At 52.8% G+C, this 19,396-nt stretch overlaps 1 protein-coding gene across 1 annotated transcript in view; it reads right to left on the reverse strand.

Moving 5' to 3' along the window:
- Positions 1–384: 384 nt before the first annotated feature.
- Rgma (repulsive guidance molecule BMP co-receptor a) overlaps positions 385–19,396 on the reverse strand; it is a 43,715-nt gene continuing 24,703 nt past the window's right edge. The window contains 4 exon segments of the mRNA XM_052713816.1: positions 385–1,435; positions 9,694–9,705; positions 9,707–9,952; positions 9,954–10,210. Coding sequence (XP_052569776.1) covers positions 734–1,435; positions 9,694–9,705; positions 9,707–9,952; positions 9,954–10,210 — 1,217 coding nt within the window. The 3' untranslated portion in view covers positions 385–733.

The following is a 19,396-nucleotide window of genomic DNA, read 5'->3' on the forward strand; positions in this document are numbered from 1 at the left end:
GGGTCGGGGAAGGTACCAGGAGGGTGCAGCCTATTGGCCACAAGGTAACGTCCATTCGCTAAAGATGCCAAGCGAGGGCCCTCTGGGGATGTCAGATTGCTAAGGAGGCCCTGCCTAGGGAAAGAACTGCTTTAGCTCCACTAACGTGGTGGCTTGGGGTGTCCCCACGGGCTTAGTGTGTGCGAGTGTGCTTGTGTAACAGTGTGTGCGTGCATATGTGAGGGGGCACACAAGAGGCCCCAGAGTAGGTGTGCAGCAGTCAGCCGGGCCTGTCTCAGTGCATTGTGTGGGAGGGTGTGGGAGGAGCCGACTTTCCCAGTGTCTCTCTGGTAATGGGGGTAGGGCTTCAGCTTACGGGGGGGGGGGGGGGGGGGGGGGGGGGGGGGGCTCTGGTTTGCACATTCACACGGTGGGGGTGGGGTGGAGGGAGCTGCTCTCCCTCTCACAAAACTCTACCGTCACAAAAAACACAGCACCAATCACCACAACCTTGTCGCGTGCACTAAGAGAGAGAGGAGAGCTGTCCCAGGCCCTGAGCCTCGGCCAAAACATTTGAGGACGGCTCGGTACGGGCCATCCTCAGCCAGAGGCCACCTCTGTTGCTGAATGGTGCAGAGAACACCGGGTCCCAGGGAGCCCACCTGCATCCTGTGGCTGACTCCGGGCCCTCAGACAAAGGAGAGGCCAGGGGCGAGAGCCCAAGGCTCCCTCTGCATCCTCTGTGGCCAAATGTCTACCACAACACGGGCAGCAGGGCCAGAAGTGTGAAGGTGCCAAGGAGCCCCCGGGGGGCCAAGGGAGACGCCGCGGCAGCCACAGCCCCTGGCAGCTCCCGAGTCCTTTCAAACAGGTGCAGCTTGTCTTTGTTGGAGTGGAGCACCTTGCCATCCTCCAGGGCATAGTAGGCGGCCAGCGTGAAGTTCACGTCCCCAGTTGTGAGGAGGTCGAAGACACAGGCCTGGTAGTACAGGTCTTCGACGGGCAGCTTCTCCTTGCACTTGGCCACGGCTGTCTCATACGGGAATGTCTCGGGGACCACAGGAGAGGGGCTGACAGCTGCCGGCCTACGAGGGCTCTCGGCGTTGGCACGGAACGCCTGGAAGTCGATCTGCTGGTTGAGCGGGCAGCCCCGCAGGCAGAGGTAGAGGCCTTGGCTGTCACGGTCCTCCACGGCGTTGACCACCTCCTCGGGCATCCTGACAGCAAAGGTCAGGTAGCGGCCCACCTGGCGTACCACGATGGTGGTGCCGATGTACTTGGCCTGGATCTCCACGTGCTGGCCCGACACTTTCTCTGTGATCTTCAGGCTGTTGGCCCCATGTTTATCTCCGCCATTCTTGGAGCCGTCCGCAAATGCGGACGGAAGTTCATCCATCTCCGCTTGGTACACTTTCTGGTCCACACACTCTTGGAAGTTCTTGAAGATAATAGTGAGCTATGGAGAAGGGGACAGAGGAGAGTGGGTTAGGATTTGGGGAGATGTGCCTTAGAGGTTGTAGGGAACTGGGAGGCGCTGTGGACCCGCCATCCTCCATAGTGGTCACAGTTCAATACCAACCACACTGTTGGACACTTAGTATTTTTCTTCCTAACTTTTTTTTTGTAATTGTTTTTTGTTTGTTTGTTTGTTTTTGAGACAGGGTTTCTCTTTGTAGCCCTGGCTGTCCTGAAACTCACAGAGATCCACCAGCCTCTGCCTCCCCAGTGCTAGGATTAAAGGCATGCGCCACCACTGCCGCCTGGATTTTTTATTTTTAACATACTAAAATTACTTAGAAAAACTTTAGTTCGCTACTCTAATTAGAAAAATCAGCTCATTCACTAGAGGGAGGTGAACCATAAAGATAAAATAAAAAACAAAGTTAAAATTAAAAGTTCCAATTAGAAATAAAAGGTCCTTAGTCCACTATGGTCAGGCTAAAATACTGCTCCCCCAAACGTTAGACACGAATTCATTCCAACTCATGAGTGTGGCATACCAAGTGGGGCTTGGTAGATGTGACTGGGTTAAGGACACGGGGGTAGAGACACACTTGGTTACCTGTGTGGGCCCAAGGATAACCACAAGTGTCTGCAGAATGAGACACGTGTTGAGGGAAACAGAGTCGAGAGGGGAGGCAACGTGATGAGGAAGCGGAGCTGAGGGAGGCGCAGTCACAAGTCAGGGGAGGCCAGCAGCACCAGATGCCAGAATGCTAGGAAGGGACAGGCCTGCGGACACCGTGGTTAGCTTGCATGGAGCCCAGCAGCAGGCATTATGGAGGGAGGGAGGCAACGCTCGGACAGATGAACGGGCAAAATCCGTGCAAGCGAGGACAGAGATCTTGGCTCCGAGGCAGTTTTGGGGGTCACTTCAAAGCTGGGGAGGAGGAAGAATAGGGAAAGGATGAAAAAAAAAAAAAGCCAGAGGCTTCAGGCTGTGGCTGCAGCTCCCACGCAGGCCAGAGCAGGGAGGTCATTTCCAAATGGAGCCTGTGGCCTACAGGTGAAGGGCTGGGCTGGGCTGCTTCAGGGGAGGCAGACTGTTGGGTAGGGTCAGTAGTAAGTGTCCGGAGAGCCCCAGACACGTCCTGTGTTTGGCATTCCAGGCACTGCAGTTATTATCCTTAGTCTCCTGTGGCATTCCAAGGGCAGGCGATACCCCCAATGTTACAGATGCTCAGAGAGCTGCAGTAACTTACTCAAGGTCACACAGCCACAGAAAGCAGGACCGGGATTAATAACCTCTTGGACAGTGGTTCTCAACCTGTGGGTCGTGACCCCTCCACCAAACCTCTATCTCTAAAAAAAATTTGCATTACAGTTCCTAACAGTAGCGACATGACAGTTTACGAGGTAGCAACAAAAAAAATTTTATGATTGAGGGGTCACCACAACTTGGGGAACTGTCTTAAATGGTCGTGGCATCAGGAAGGTTGAGAACCGCTGCTGTAGGGTCTTTTGGCCACTGGCGCATAGGGTAGGAGGCTGGGCAGCTTGGGAAGGGGCCGAGTGTGATTTTTCCTGCCTGTCACCCTGGTTGAGGTGTCTGGTTGTTTTCCAGGGAGGATGCCAAGCTGGAGACACAACAAGACTGTGAAAAGGATGGCCCCCTCCTGCAGCTGCTGCTAGGAACCAACCACTCAGCTGTGGGAAGAGGTGGGATGGGGAACCGGGTACACAAGGGCAGTGCCCATCTGAGGGCAACCAAAACCCGGAAACCCAGCCTGAAGCCATGGCGGGAGGTGGCATATGGGCGAGGTGACACCCAGAGTTGCGGGGGCTCGCTGTCACCCCTCCAAACCCTCGTGTTATCCCTTCCCAGGCTCAGTTACCATTCTCCTCTCTGTAGAACGACGCTCACTCCTCATAGAGAGGGGCCTGGCTAGTTAGCTGATGGGACTCCAGGGGGACACTGCCCCCACTTCTACCCCAGGCGATCTGCTGGTTTAAGGGACCCAAGGAAGGGAAGCAGGTTGCTGAGGACACATGAGGCTTGACTGAGGCTGGATGCTCTCTACCTGGCTGCTCAGGAGGTACGTGTGGCAGCAGAAAGGGCCATGATGACAGCCTCAGAAGGCTCACAGGGTCAAGGGCAACAATCCTGGGGGTGCTAAAGGAATCTCTGGCCCAATAAGTGTAAGGACCAGAAACCAGAACCATTCTGGTGGGGACCAGAAGTAGATGAGTCAAAGAACCTAGGCTCAGAGCCACAGAAAGGCCAGATGTGAGGACTGGGGGTGGCAGACAGTGCCTGGATGCAGCCCCAGATGACCAGATCTGCAAAGAGCCTAGGAGGCCCAGGTAAGCAGAGTGTCCTCGGGCCAGAGCAGTGGAACCTAGTGGCTTCTGAGCACTTGGGCTGAACAGGCTGACAAGTATTCAGAGCTGCTGGAGGAGTCCATTGTTCTGTGGGTCCCTCATGCTAACCAGGTAGTAAATGGTGGCAGCCAGGGGTCCTGGGACCTGAGAAGACACAGAGCCCCGTTGTCACACTGTACCATAGGCCCACAGGCCGGAGTGGTGAAGGGACATTAGTAGGGTCATTAGTCAGGCTCCATGTGACTCTTAGGAGTGGGTACTCTGGCTTTTGGGGGTTGGGTGGGTTCCTTACTCTATAGAAATACTAAAAATCAAACCAAAATGATAACAACAACAAAACTCTAAACAATATCCACCCCACCTCCAATCAATCAACCAACCCAAACCCCAAACTTCTATTCCAACGTCTTTTAGATTCTATGTGTAGAATACAGTCTGGACTAGATCATATTAATATCTTCCTTCTGACTTTAAAAGAACCAAGAACCTTCTCCTATGTTACCTCGGGTTCAGGGTAGGGTGCACCTAGTATGAGGAGGGGACTGGCCCCCTCCTACTGCCTTGTGAGAGAAAGACCCGGGAGGCCTGAGTCCCCAGAGTGTGAGCCCTGTAGGCACTGGCTACACCGTTTCCTAAGCACAGGACTCCACTTCCTGCTTCCCTCCCTAGGGCTCCCGTTTCCAGCATGCACAGGGATGTCAAAGGAGGCTGGAGCCTGTCCCTGATGCAGAGCCGTAAGCCTTGGACCACAAGAACATGAAGCAGTTCTCCTGTCCCTGACCTAAGAAAATCCGACTTCATATGGTCCGCCCGGCTTCCCCTTTTCTTCCCGGCCAACAGCTTGTCCACTGTGGTGTGGAGGCACCTGCAGGGATGAAGGTGGCCCGGCCAGGGTGGTCTGGAAGTGGGTGGGCCTGCCACTGGAGGGATGGCAGGGTGCACTCTCGTTTGGTGTGCAAGGCCACACAGACATGGGGAAGGGGGCTCCCGCCTGCCAAGTGTCATCACTGAACAGGAAAGGCTGGTTTGGCTCGAACCGCTGCCATCTCTCATGGAGACAGCCTCCTGGAAGGCTGACAGGCTTGCCTGACTCCCTGGCGCTTGTGCCAAGGAAGCAACCACAAGTAACAACATGAAGGGGGCCTGTCGAAAGCCTGGCGGCCGGCTGCCAACCCACCATGCATGGATGACTCTCTGCCTTTGGTATCCTCCTTCTCAAAGGGCCCCCCGGACTTCTCAGTGCCTCCCCAATATATACACGAGAGAGAGAGAGAGAGAGAGAGAGAGAGAGAGAGAGAGAGAGAGAGAGAGAGAGAGAGAGACAGAGAGACATAGAGAGACAGACAGACAGAGACAGACAGAGACAGACAGACAGAGAGAGTAAGTACGTGATGTAACAGGCTTCTGAGTGCTAGGGGGAAATAAACAAGGCTAAAGAAGGTGGGGGATGGTAGAGAGCTGAGTTCCTGCCCTCAGAGCCTCAGTTTTCCTTGCCTATAAAGTGGGCACCACCAGCCAAACTGGGAGGAGGCAGTGGAGTGGGATGCTGACTGACGAGTCTGTCTGTCTGTAGAAAACCCTCTCTCTACTGCCCTTGAAGATAAAGGGAGGGGCCAGGAGGGCTAATGGCGGTGCCCTGGGAATGTACAATAGCCCCAGGTGAGGCAGTGTGTATGTGGGGCCAGACTTCCTGCACGCGGCTTCCACAACAGAGGGTGAGCAAGGCCCCCAGGTAGGGGCTAGGCTGCTTCTGGGAAGTAGAGGAGGGGGGTGCAGGGGGAGGGTGGACATGGCTGGAGCTGGAGTCTAGGCTGCAGTGAGAGGAGGTTCCCAGAGACTATACTGCTCTGGGGGTGAAAGTCTCTTACGTCCCTTGCTTCCCTATGTTCCCCATCCCTTGGCTGCCATCAGGAACTTTCACTGTCATCTGGAGCCAGCTAAGAGCCGACCCTCCCAGTTTCCCCAGGAGTGCCAGAGCCAAAGCATGCTGCTGCCCTAGCACCCTGTGTTGGGCTGTTGGCATGAGGCAGGAGCTGCCAGCAGGGAGGGCATAGCGTGGCACTAGGAGGTGGGATCAGAGTGGCGGGATCAGACAGACAGACAGACAGACAGACAGACACACACACACACACACACACACACACACGCACACACACACACACACACACACTCGCGGAGCCAGAGGCTCCATGAACAAGCAGAATGCCAGGGCCGTGGAAACTGGCCACTGAGGTAAGCTCATCTGGGGCCCACAAGGCTCCCGGTCTGGTCCTGAGTCTTGAGTTTGGCTTGGCTACAGATACCAACACGGTCACTGTCTGGTCTTTGGCAGAGCCAGGCTGATGGGGTCTGAGAGCTCTCTGCCTGCTGAGATCGAAGGTCTGGGTCACGGAGGAAGGAGGACTGGTCTCGGCAAGCTCTGCCACACAACCCCATACCATTCCGGAAACCTCCATGCTGGTCTGGGTAGGGAAGGCCTCCCGCTCTTGCTCAGGCCGTTCTTTGGTGCCAAGAGGCCTGCATCAAGGCTGCATGAGAGCGGACCTCTGAGAGGGTGTCGAACGAAGCACAGGAACAAACGGACAATTAATTCCCTAGCCTTGCGGACAGCACTACCATGTCGAGCGCTGGGGTCTAGGTGTACCCCAGCCCGGTGTTTAAAGGCCAGTCACGCTGCCTCACAGTACGCTGCCTCACAGTACACCGCCTAAGTTCCAAGGCGGCAGAAGTCCAGGCCCAGCCTCCTTCATCACACACAGATCTGTGTTTGGGCTCTGTTGTCACACTGGGTGATGATACCTTCTTAGGTCAAGAGGAGCAGCAGCTACCTTGGTCCTCATCCTTCATGCCTTATATCCTCAGGTCTCCCTGAGGACCTAGATGCCAGCCCTCAGGAGCCCACAGACTGGGGCAGGGGGACTGGGTCTATTCCAAAGCTGTGTTTGTTGCTGCATTTAGAAGCTGCCGCCTCAGGCTCCCAACATTCATTTACCTTGGCTCTGGGGAAGGAGGGTGGTGAGCAGCTGAATGCTACAGGAAGGTGTTTGGATCCTTGCCTGGGGCACCCTGAAGTCTTCTGAGGAGCAGGAGGGTGTGCGTGTGGGTGGGTGGGGGGTGCTCTGGCCTCGCTGACCTCTAGGCACCATGATCTAGTACTCTGAAAGCTGGTAGGGCAACCATGGTGAAGACCCATCTGCTTCCTACCCACTAGGAAGGCCCAGAAAGAGAACTCCTTTGGTAGGTCAGGGCCACCAGAGTAGAAGGAAGTGGTGGCGATGGAGCATTTTTTTTTCTGGCTGCCAGGTCACCTCACTGTCCTCTTCTAGGGTGTGGCAGGGAGAGAAGAAACAGAAACAGCCTTGTGCGCCAGCCTGGCCCAGTCTAACATGTGGACTTCCAACACATTCCTCCTGGGGAAACAGACCCACTGTCTCCTAGCCAGCCTGGAAGCCCCAGGGAGCTCTGGTGACGGGGCTGGCAGCACAGAGGCCAGGCACTGAGGAGGGCAGACATGTCCCCACTGCCTGACAGTACTCTCCCCTCACCTTGATAGCTTTCTTACCTCCTGGCAAGTCTGAGGTCACTGGAGACACTCCCCTCTCCCGGCAGAAGGAAGCAGGGGACAGAGATTCTGGGGTTGGTAGGAATATCTCTCTGCCTGGGAAATGGGGCCATGACTCTTAGGTGTTTCAGGCACTGGCTTGGGAGCAGGACTTGAGACCTGCCACCCAGACAGGGAGCCCTCCTTGGATTGGAGAATGAGTGTGGCCTTTAGCTGGCTCCACGGCAGTGGAGAACATTCCACGCTCAGGAGTTTTGGGTGGGGAAGTCCCTTTGACTCCTGGAACCTCCTGTTCGGTCAAAAGGAGCTACAATAGCCAGAGAGGGCTGGCCCCAAGGAGGAGGAGAGAGGACTTCTGGATGACCCCTGGAGTACTCTGTTAGGCTGGTCCACACTCCATTCTGTCTTCCCCCATTCCAGGCACTCAAGGCTCTCTTCTCCTCTCAGGGTCCAGATAAGTCAAGGAGACACAGGGCAGAACTCCACCCAGTAGTTTAGGCTGTTCATCTATCTCATCCCACAGCCCTGGCCTCTGAACCTACATAAAAACTACTGAATGATCTGTTTGTCTCTTTTTTATTTTTGAGACAACGTCTCACATAGTCCAGACTGCTTTCAAATTCATTATGTAGGGTAACCTTGAACTAATGATACTTCTGCTCTATTTCCTAAGTCCTGGGATTACAGGGACGTGTCACCATATCTAGTTCTATGTGGTGCTGGGGACTGAATGCTGGGCAAGCAATCTAAGGACTGTATCACATCCCCAGACTCCACTGAGAGCTTAAAACAAAACAAAACAAAACAAAACACACACACACAAAACCACAACCAACCAACAACAACCAAAAAAAAAGAAAAGAAAAGAAAGTCCAACCCCATCACTCATCGAAGTGGTCCAAGCAGCCAGGAGGCGTGCATGCATCCTGGAGCAGGGATGCAGAGAGCAGTACTCTCACCTTCTACAGCTGCTGCATTTATAAATGCAGCCGCAGAGGCGGCAAGGCCACTGGTCCAGAGAGAGGAACACAGACCAGACTCCTCTGATTGGATTTTAACATGTTTCTACCAAGATAAGAGTCTGGGGGTGAGACTATTCCAGAGGCTTGACAATGAGTGCTTGGGGAATATTTCTGAACTCTGTATTTATGGATTTATGTTCGTATGTGAAGTGTGTCTGAGTCCATGGATATATAGGGGTCAGGTCAATATAGGTGTCTTCCTCAACTAGTTCTCCTAATTTGAGGTGTGTGTGTGTGTGTGTGTGTGTGTGTGTGTGTGTGTGTGTGTGTGTGTCTCTCGTTGAAACGGAAGCTCATCGATTCAGCTAGACTGGCCGGCGAGCAAGCCCAGGCAGGGGCTTTTTGTCTCTGCCTTCCCACGGCTGGGGTCACAGGCCTGTGCTGCGGCATGGCTTTCCGTGTGGGTGCCGGTGATCTAAACTCGGTCCTCACACTTGTACGGCCAGCACTTTATTGACTAAGCCATTTCTGCAGCGCCCTCTGAACTTCTGTTTTTAGAACTACAAGGACAGTAGGAAATCCATTTCACATCTTCACCTGTGAGGCACATTTGGACACACGTAAGCACATATATCAGGAGCGAAGTCTCTCAAACATTTACTGTTACCGTACCCAACCTCACTCAGAGATGGCTTTTCGTATCTGTGCCACGCTAGGCTATTCTTACTCTCGTTTGCTTAATTAAAGAGTGTACGTGTTTAGGGCTAAGCACTTGGGGACTAACCTATCAGGGGCTCAGCCCTGAGGAGACCGAGTCTTCCTCTCTCAGCAGCTAATGATTGCCTGTATACAGACAACACTAAACGGATCCAGTAGGTTGTGTATCATACAATATATACCACAATAATTAAAGAAGAGGCCAATAATTTGAAAGGTTTGGGAGGGACACATGAGTTGGTGTGGGAAGAGAAAGGGGTAGAAATGATTTAAATACAGTACTCATGTATGAAATACTTAGAGAAGTTGAACAAATAAGCAAATAAACCTATATATTGTATATGCTGATTTCCCGCACCAGAGCAGGGGTGGGGGTAGGGGTGGGTGGGGGGTGGTCTCATGACTCCTTGTGAGCAATGTCCAGAAGTCTGAGAAATGCCACACTAGAGGCAAAAATACAGACATAGTTGTAAGTTGGTTTATCTCCAGACAAGGAATCTCCAGAACATTCCTTTCTAAACCATTTGCCTCTTTACTGACTATAAGAATCCAGTGGGGCCCAAGTCATCCTGGCGCCAGCAGAGCCTGAACACTGTGACCCCCGCCCCCCTCTCCCGCAGGCCTGCCCCATCCTTGCCATAAACCCCTTACCTTACTGGTGGCGGGTGGCGGCAGAGCCGGGCAGCACAGGTGTGTTGGTGACTTGCACGTTCAGGTAATTATTGTCGATGAGCGGCCAGGCGCCTTGCACCTTGCACGTCTGGAAGTGGTCTGTGAAAGTCCTGAGGTGCGGGTCCCCGAAGAGGCCGCAGTGAGTGTAGTTGGGGGCAGCTGAGTGCTTGTGGAAACTCTTCTCATAGTGGCAGATCTCGGGGCTATCCGAGCGCTCCTGGCTGTCCCCAGCGGGTGGGGAGCGTGCGCAGGCGTGGCTGGGAGGTGGGGCCGTCCTTGGAGCAGTTGTGCTGGCTCATGAGGTCCTCTATGCCATGGACAGCCGAGTGGTAAGCCAGATCGCCTCGGCAGGTGCGGGCTGTGCGCCGCGTGCACAGGGCGTAGGTGCGCAGGGCCGCGCAGAACTCCGGTACGTCGTCCGAGGCGGGGACGTGGCTGCCCGACGTGGCACTCCAGAACTCAGAGTTGCACTTCAGGATCTTGCAGGGGGTGACGGCTATGGAGAAGAACAGACGCGCCATCATATTGGGACCCTCTTCTATAGACCTCTGTGGGTTAGAGGTGCGGGGAGACCTCACCTAAGATGCTGCGACCTATAATACATGTCCACTGATAAGTGAACTGTGGAGTAACTTGCCCTATCTAGCCTTCCAGATTTTTCTGCATAGCCCGCTACGGTGAGCAGAGTCCAGGCACATGGACCAGATTGCAGAAAAGGGCCAACATTTGCATTTAGCCGGATGGTGATGGTTGACTAACCATCCTTGGGCATTAAAAAAAAAAAAAAAAGCCAATACATAAGAAAGCTAACAAATAAACTAACAAGATACTCACTTATACTTCACCGCTACCTCCAAGAATTCTAGCCAATGCCTAGCAAATGTGATATGTGATAGGCATTTAAACCCTACTGTTAAATATGTGCCCCAATTCCTGCTACCATGAGACCTTGCAGAACTCTCTACATCTTTACACTCATTTGAAATAAGGAATAACAATACGATCTACTGTGTGAATGTGTTGAGTGTTAATGATTTATCTTACACAGCCATGGGGCCAATAGCTTTAAGTGTGGAAACCTTATCAATCAATGCATTCTCCAGTCCCACCACCAGGGCAGAACAAAGACATAATACCAAACTGACTTCAACTTTTCCTGGGGGATCCTTCCTGTCACACCGAGGGACTCTGCCACAGGTCTTGGTCCTCACTCTCTGGAGGTCCTCGGTCCTGAGCTCCCAGGGACTGTTTCTTAGGGTGGGCAGGAAACACTATTAAATTCAATCAGTGTTGGCTGCTATGATGATTGTATCCTGTCACAGAGGAACCAGCTTCCTTGGTCATCTCTCTCTTTCCTACAGTCTGGGAAGCTGATGGAAAGAGTCACCTTGAATCTGCTCTAGTTATTGTTATTGTAATTTAGGAGGATGTGTTTGTGTGTGCACCTGCACCTGCCACGGCTTACATGTGGAAGCCAGAGGACATCTTTGGGGAGTTGGTGTTTGTGTGCTACCTTTTTGAAGCAGGGTTTCTAGCTAACTGTTCCTGCTATGCTTCCTACTCCAGGCTGGCTGGCCCATGAGATTCTGACAGACCCCCCTGCACCCCCATCTATCTTTACTTCTCATCTCTCCATAGTGGTGCACTGGCATTATAGACCTGTGTGTGACTGTGGAGCTTCTTGCATGGGCTCTGGGGATTGAACGGGTTGCTAGGTTTGTATGTCACGCACTTACCCACCGAGCTACCTGGCTGGCAAATAAAGTCATTCACAAACCTTGAGACCTTAGAGATGGCCATGTCTGAGAACTGAGGCTTTAACATACCTACACCTTGTGTCTGGACATAAACAATCTAGCCTTTCCTGGCCTCCTAGATTCTTCCACACAACCTACAGTGGCGATGAATGGTCAGGCATATGCCCATGCAGCAGGATCAACGTTTCTATGCAGGTCCTAGAATAAAAGGGGCTGGAGGTCCAGCCAGAAGGTCACGGCCCAATGCTGGCAAGGGAGGTATCAGAAGGGAAAGGGGCTGGACCTGGGTAACTTGGCTTGTAACCTTGAAAAATTCAGTTTGTTTCTTTTCTGCCGGATTTCCTTTGAAAAATCAAGGTTCACATCAAAATGAGAAGAACTCTTTGAGGGTAGCCTGATGGGAACACTTACTCCTCCCAGTAGGGCTCCCTGGGAATACCTTTGTTTTTGATGTGTGCCTGCCGGTCTGCTATGGAGCTCTGACCTACTTAGGGGATAGGAGTGCTTGCACTCTGCTCCTAAAGGTGTCTATGCCAGGTCTTACACCTGAGCTGTGGTGGTCTGGATAAGAATGATCCCCATAGGCTCATGTATTCGAATGCTTAGTCACCAGGGAGGGAAACTGTTTGGGAAGGATTGGGAGGTGTGGCCTTGTTGGAGGCATGTCACTGGAGGTGGGCTTTGGGGTTTCAAAAGCCCCTGGAAAGTCCAGTCTCTCTTTGCCTGCTGCTTGCAGATCAGGATGTAAAGCTCTCAGCTACCGCTTCAGTACCATGCCTGTCTGCTTCCTGCCATGATGATCATGGACTAAACCTCTAAACTGTAATTGAGCCCTCAACTAAATGCTTTCTTTTATAAGAATTGCCTTGGTCATGCTTCTTCATAGCAACAGAACAGTGACTAAGGCACGAGCTATGGAGAAGTCAGTCTCCATCTTGAGACTCCGGGTCTAGGCTCAGACTCAGGCTACCTGTGTTTTTGGTACCTTTAGTAAACAAGTTCATTTTGGTTGGTACCTGTTGAACATGTTTTTCTTTTAGTTTGAGAAGCTATGTATTTATTTGAGCATTAGGGAAAACACTGGATAGAAGAGTTACAGTTTTCCCATTTGTATAGCTTTATGTAAATGGAAGAAGGCTGACTTGTATCAGACCAGAGCCAGGCAGGGTGGTGCATGTTCAAAATCTGAGCGTTTGAGAAGCAACAGCAGGAGGGTTCTGGGAGAATTTGGGTGACACAGTGAGACCCTGTCTCAAAACACAATTGAACAAAATAGGATCGGTCCATCAGCCCAGGCCATTGGTCCATTGGTGCCTGCTGTGTAGAGGGATGGCAGCCATGGAGCACTGTGAGACTCCACAACGTGCAGCCTCCTGGAATCCATAAGATGTGATCCTGATATCCACAACCTGTGGTGCCTGAGGGTCTGGTTCATGTGGACACAGAAAACCCTGGGTGTTGCCCCTCCAGATGGTATGTGGGAACAGGGGCACACAGGAACTGTTGTGGCCACCTGCCCTTCATCTTGGCTCCAACGGCCTCTGACTACCCCAGTCCTGGGAGTAGAATGCTGGCTTGCTGTTCCGCTGTCTCAGAATCACGAAGAGGGGTATGTGAGAAAAGCACCAGACATGGCGTCTGTCGTGACTGGAGACTACACTTGGGTTCATCTTACCTCATCCTCACCATGACGGAAGAACAAAGGGTGGAGCCCCTCGACTACCCATGCCCACACCCTCCTTCAGAGCTGACCATCTCCAAATGGGGCCGGTGGCACAGCTGTGGCTGACAGATGGCAGCAGGTCACTCTTCTTACACCCAGGAACCTAGGCCTTCCGTTAGCTCCCTACTCCTGGGTAAACTCCAGGATCCTAAGTGGACTTCTTTGCCCCATTTACTCTGTTTCTCAGCCATGTGGCGAAAGTTCTCTATGGTTGCCCAGGACAGAGGAAATAGAGAGGTCTGAGGGTCACAGTGGCATGTGGGGTGGCAGGCAGCAGAAGGAAGACATTGGGCTCAATTTCACTTCTCAGAGTAGTTGTGAGGACCTGACTCTGCCTCAGTTTCTTTATCTGCAAAGAACTTGCCTTAAGGGCTGGCTTCAGACTGAATGATATGCTCACAGCATGAGTGAGACCCAGGGGGCGTGCAATAAACGGGGGTCCCAGCCTACCAAAGGGAGGGGCACAATGTGCCCAGGCTAGAAGTGATGGTAGGAGATAGAAAGGGTGGCGGTCAGTCCCCCTCCTCTTCAAGCCCCGCTTTCCACTGGGATTTAGCCCTTCCTTCCCCTTCCCTGCCCCCACAGAGGCCTGAGCTGCACTCCTGAGCTCAGTGGATCCCCCTCCCCACCCTGACTCATATTACCCAAGTTGGGCAGCTCCTTCAATCCAGTGACCGTTCATACTCACCCTAGACCACCTCAGGGCCCAAGTGTCTAAGGGCCACACTTTCCACACACACTGATGTCGTCAGACCATCACTTTCCACCTCCCTTTCACCACGGTGTGTGCTATCGATTGAACACCTCCCCCCCACCCACCCACACACACACAAATGAGTCCCAGTCCCCAAGATAACAGCCTTTGAATTATGGCCTCTGAGACGCGTCTAGGCTTAGACGACACTATGACGGTGGGGGATGCCATCATGCCATTAGTGTCCTTACGAGAAACACCAGAGCTTGCTCTCTCCCCATTACAAGAAGATGTTAAAGAAGTCGGCAATCTGCAAGCCAGGAAGAAACTCTCCCTGGAACCCAAGCTGGTTGTGTTGACCCTCCTTCTAGAAGCATGAGAAGTAAATGGGAATTGTGTATGACTTCTGCCAGGTGGTGGTGTTATAGGGCCTGCATTGACTGGTACAGAGATTAAAAACCTTACCCTCCCGCATTTCCTGCCTGGGTCCTCTTTATAAGCAGCCATTATCAATGGAGGTATCATCTAGCCAGGTATCAAAGGTCTAGGCAGATTTAGCCTCACATGCTCTGGTCTTCCATCACTTCATAAACCTGTTCCCAGGGTGACCCAGGCCTGGCATCATTCCCTTGGCTCTGCAGAAAGACAGGGTGTTAACCAAGAAATGGCGAGTAAGCTCTTGCCCCGTCGGCCCGGGTGACCTATGGCCCAGTCTGATTCAGGGTACCCACTTCCTGCTTCCACAACCCTACCCTCCCTGGAGTTTTCGTGGCTCCCCAAAACGCCACCCCCACTTGAAGGATGGAGCAATCAGAAGGGCTGGGATCTGAACTTGCGAAGTCTATTTCGTCTTTGCTAGTGAGCAAATGAAGAAACCTTGGACTCTCTGCAAGAAAGAAAAACAGGGACACTTGCTATTTCTCCACCCAGAGAGACTCGGGGGAAGAGACTGAGTGTCAAGCCAACAGCAAGTGACAGATTTGTGTCACAGGCAATACCTAGCTAGTCTCACAGAAAAGGGGGCGGGGCACAGCTTAGGGGGGCACTTGGGGTTTGGGACAGGCATCCAGGTCAAACCTGCAGTTGCGTGACCACCTTGAGCCACAGTCATGCAGGGGGGTGGGGTGGGCAGGGCCAGAGGTGCTGACTGGGCAAGTCTGCAGAACTCAAGAAAGAGGCTCCTTGGAAGAGGTTTGTGCTGTGAACTTTGTTCAACTGTCGTTAGCACTACTGGTGTGACTTGGGGACTCACCACGGCACACCAGATGTGCCCACACCGCCTTTAATTTTGCCGTGGCTCCAGGGTTTACTATTGCCCTCCACTGACCGGCAAAAAAGGCGCCCAGGCCTTGAACCAGCTTCTCTCTTCTTCGCTTCCTTGACGCACGCAGGAAGCACCCACAGCTCTCAGTTTCCGAACTGCTGTCTTCTCCCCCCTCAAAAACCAAACTGCTTTCATCTTAGGCCTTCACTGCTACCCTGGAGGCAGGATTTTTTTTTTTTTAATCTTAGTTTTACCAGTGGGAGGCCGCAGCGGGTGGAGCTGCCCTAGGTCACAAAGCCACAAGTGTGCTTCAGATGTGCACTGGTCTTGGGAGTGTTTCTATGCGTCGTTCTCTCTGTCTTTCTGTCTTCTTTCCTTCCTCCCTTCCTTCCTTCCTCTCTCTGGGTGGGGTATGCATGTGTATAGTATTTGTAGGCAGGTATCTTCCACCTCCACCCCTGTGTGTGTAGCGTGCGTGCGTGCAGTCTAGAGGTTGATGTCAGGTGCTTTATCATAGTTTTTGAGACAAGGTCTCTCCCTAAACCTGGAACATGATGTTCTGGCTGTACCGGCTAGCCAGCAAGCCCTCGGGATCCACCTGTTCACATCCTTCCAGGGCCAGGGCTTCAGACACGCTCCACTGTGCCTGGCTGTTATTTGAATGCTCGGCATCTGAACTCAGGTCCTGGAGCTCACAAGGGAAGCACTTTATCTACTGAGTCATCTCCTCAGCCCCATTCTATGCTTCTCAAAAAAAAAAGCATTCCCTACAAGTCCTCCCTCAAGACGCCATCTGAGATGATCAGTTCCCCGGGGCCCCCGGCAGTTCTGTTGTCACAGCACAAATTGATTCTGCGCCCTCCTGGCAGGAAGGCTTGTGGAGGGCCGCCTGAAGCAGATGCTGCTGAGAAATGACCTACCTCTGACTCTTGAGGTTCCCCCTGCTGCCCCAAAGCTCCCTGAGGCCTTAAGCCAGCCTTAAGAATCCTCATTAGAGCCTCAGAAAAAGGCTGAACTCTCCCACTGCGGATGGAGACATCAGAGCTCAGAGCAGGGCAGCAGCCTGCAAGAGGATACTGACGGTGATAAGTCGGGGCCAGAAGTGGGTGTGCCCACGAGTGCCCTCTGCTACGTTCAGATGGTAACATGACTCTCTGGGGTCTGTCAGCCTGAAATGATGTACACAGAGCTGCCATTTCTTAAGGACCTTGGGGAGGGACCTCAAAGACACTAAGACTGGACTGTCGTCACAGGCAGTAAGCTGAAAAGCCCCTGACCTCTATAGAGGCATCAGCCTGCACACCATGTCCACTGCATTAAATCACCAACCACAGGCCTCTTAGAGGTCAGGGACCTACAGGCAACCTGGTGCAGCATCAAAAAGCAAAAGCTGTGGGGTCCCCTATCAGAAGTCCCCCAATGTGATATGTACATATTACACACACACACACACACACACACACACACACACACACACACACACACGCAAGAGATTCCAGGCAGTAATCCGGGACTTCGGAGGCCAGTCTTCATGGAAAGCAGAAGCGTTTGAGTGTGTGTAACAAATCTTACAGCAGCTTGTGCAAACAGGGGAAGCCAGCCTTTCTGAGCAAGTCCCTCAGTGCTCTCTGCATGGCAGGTCACTGTTCTTTTCTGGGGAAGTGGCCTCACCTCACCTGGTGGCCAGAGTGGATATGATTAGTAGTTAAAACGTTTTCCTATTTCTTCTTTTTAAGAAAGATATTTTACACGTGCGTATATATCATGCACGCATGTGCGTGTGTGTGTATGTGTGTGTCCATGCTGTAGCACATGTGTGGAGGTCTGAAGACAGCCTGCAGGAGTCATTGTCCTACCATGTGGGTTCTGGGAATCTAACTCAGGTCTTGGTAGTGAGCACCATCAACCTTCTGAGACATTTCACCAGTTTTTCTCTTTCCAGTCACTGTGGGGCTGAGGATGCTCTGGGGTTTGACTCACTGCCTGGTGCTCGACCTCACCCAAGTACAAAGGTACCTACCTCACAGGGCCTGACACTCCTCAAAGCCCGCGAGGAGGCATTGTGTGCTCTGCACACTTTGTTTTAACCCACGCTTTTGGAGTCCACCAACATTTAGGATTAGCTACTGTCCAGAGAAAGGACACCAGGACAAACAGGAGAACCCAGAAGCTTGCAAGGACAGTGGTTCTACCCGGACTTAACAACAGGAAGTCCCTGAACTTGTCCTAAAATCCCAGGGTGCAATCATGTGAACTATTCGTCAATTTCTGATTGGGCCAGTAGGGCCACTGCTTCAGGGTGAGTCACCTAGGGTCCCTTTGTGCCTGAACACTTAGATGGTCTCAGGAGACCCAGGCTGGCCTTGAACTCACTATGTAGCTGAGGCTGACCTTGAACTCTGGATCCTACTGTTTGCGTTTCCCAAACACCAGTGATGGCACCACTCCCGGCTTTGCGACGCTCACTTCTTAAGGTGGCTGACACCTGCCGTTGTCCCCAAGATACACACCTTTGCTAGGGTGAGCTGGCTTTTCCTGTTCTGGACACTTCCAGCGGCCTCTCAGGGAGTTTCCTCTATGTTCTCTGTTCTAGAGCCACAGAGATCTAGGCTAAATGTAACTGCCCACATTTGTCATTTGAGGTACACAGAGGTGCACCCAGGCTTCCACTCCGGTGCTGCCTTCTCTGGCCTGACCCTGCAGCCGTTCCCCTGAGAGCCTCGAGTAGCCTGTACAGCTCCAGTGCCTCTGGAAGGTAGCTACCAGGACCCATCTCCCTCCATTTGCCTACCAATCTCCCAAGTACAGGGCTTCCCCATCTTTATCCTGACAACCCTCTCACTTCCGTATTCCACAGTTAAGGCATAGTTTGTGGTTTCAGAAGCCAGGTCCACCCCACCTCCCTTCAACATCTGTGTCCAACTCTGCCTCTGGTGGAAACCTGGGACTTCCGTGTATTTGCCCATAGCTAGCCAATCACATGTTTGAGACAGCTCCACGGTGCCTGCCTTCCTTGTGGACTGAGCCACGGTAGAGAGGGAACATGGCTCAGGCTCATCTTCAATTATTTTCTGTGGGTGGCAATCAGCACCTCTGGGAAACAGGAAGGCAATGCAAGGATCCCAGAACACCAACCAGCAGGATGAAAAATATCCACGGCCCAGTACAGCCAATGCTCCGTTTGTTCCTTAGCCCTCCTTTGAACTGTTAATCAAGCCCAATCTTTCAGAATAATAGCGCGCTTATTACCACCCTGTTTGCATGACAAAGCATCCCAATAAAACTTATTTTGCCGCGGCCCAGAGGGGGTGTGAAGGATCAACCATGAGAAAGGAGTTTTAGGAATGTGGTGAGTCGCTCCAGGGCCTGAGCCCAGGAATAAAGACAATGTAATTTGCCACCAAGAAAAGCCCAATAGACCAATAAATTACCCGCGTGCAAAGGGATTAGATCAGGTTTCAGGGGCCTAGGGGAGGGGCAGGGTGAGATGGGAGGGAGACAGCCATGCCTTTTCTTAAAGCGGTAAGCATCCCTTAGAAGACAAGATGTTTTCAACTCTGCTTGCACGGTGACTGTCGGAACCGATTTACTTGCTCAGAGTTCTGGATCCTGCCGTGTCCTGGGCACGGTGATGAATGCTGTTCTCGGAACACACTCTGTGCTAGGCGGGGCTGGCCTTTCCAACTTCTAGAATGTTTCATCTGAGTTTGGACGGAGGCAAGATGGTATGAGGGAAGCAGCGTTTCCCTGAGATTGACAAGAGGCAAATACCTGGCTGGCCCCGGGGTGAGCGAGCAGGGTGGAGAAAGGCATTAAGAAAACAGTGCCCGACTTCAAATCACTGCCCTTTGCTGGGTGGGAGCGGGAATCCTTTGAATTCCGTTTGCCATCTGCCATCCTGCTGGATCCTGCCACCAGGGGGCACTAGATGAAAAAGGGAAGGCTCCCTGGAGTCCCACTGCTGTTCTTTCCACCGCGGCCCTTCTGCTCCAGCCTCCAGCATCCCTGCCTACGTGCAGCTCCGAGGTTCTAAGCCCAGCGGGGCGGCCCCTTTGTCACTCTGGCCCCTGCGGTGGAAGCTGCTTCCTGCGGCGCGTCTTAGTGCCTCTCCTCCTTTAGGAGCCTCCTACCTCACGATTCCCCCAAGTTTAGCTCCCTCGGTGGAAATGCCTGAGGGGGGGGGGGAGGGGAGTTCACTTTGCTGGCAGGCCTACGAAAGAAGCGCCTGCCGGATGGTTTCAGCC

This window comes from Peromyscus californicus, unplaced genomic scaffold, assembly GCF_007827085.1.
Source record: "Peromyscus californicus insignis strain IS unplaced genomic scaffold, ASM782708v3 Scaffold_4__1_contigs__length_199733344, whole genome shotgun sequence".
Taxonomy (NCBI): Eukaryota; Metazoa; Chordata; class Mammalia; order Rodentia; family Cricetidae; genus Peromyscus; species Peromyscus californicus.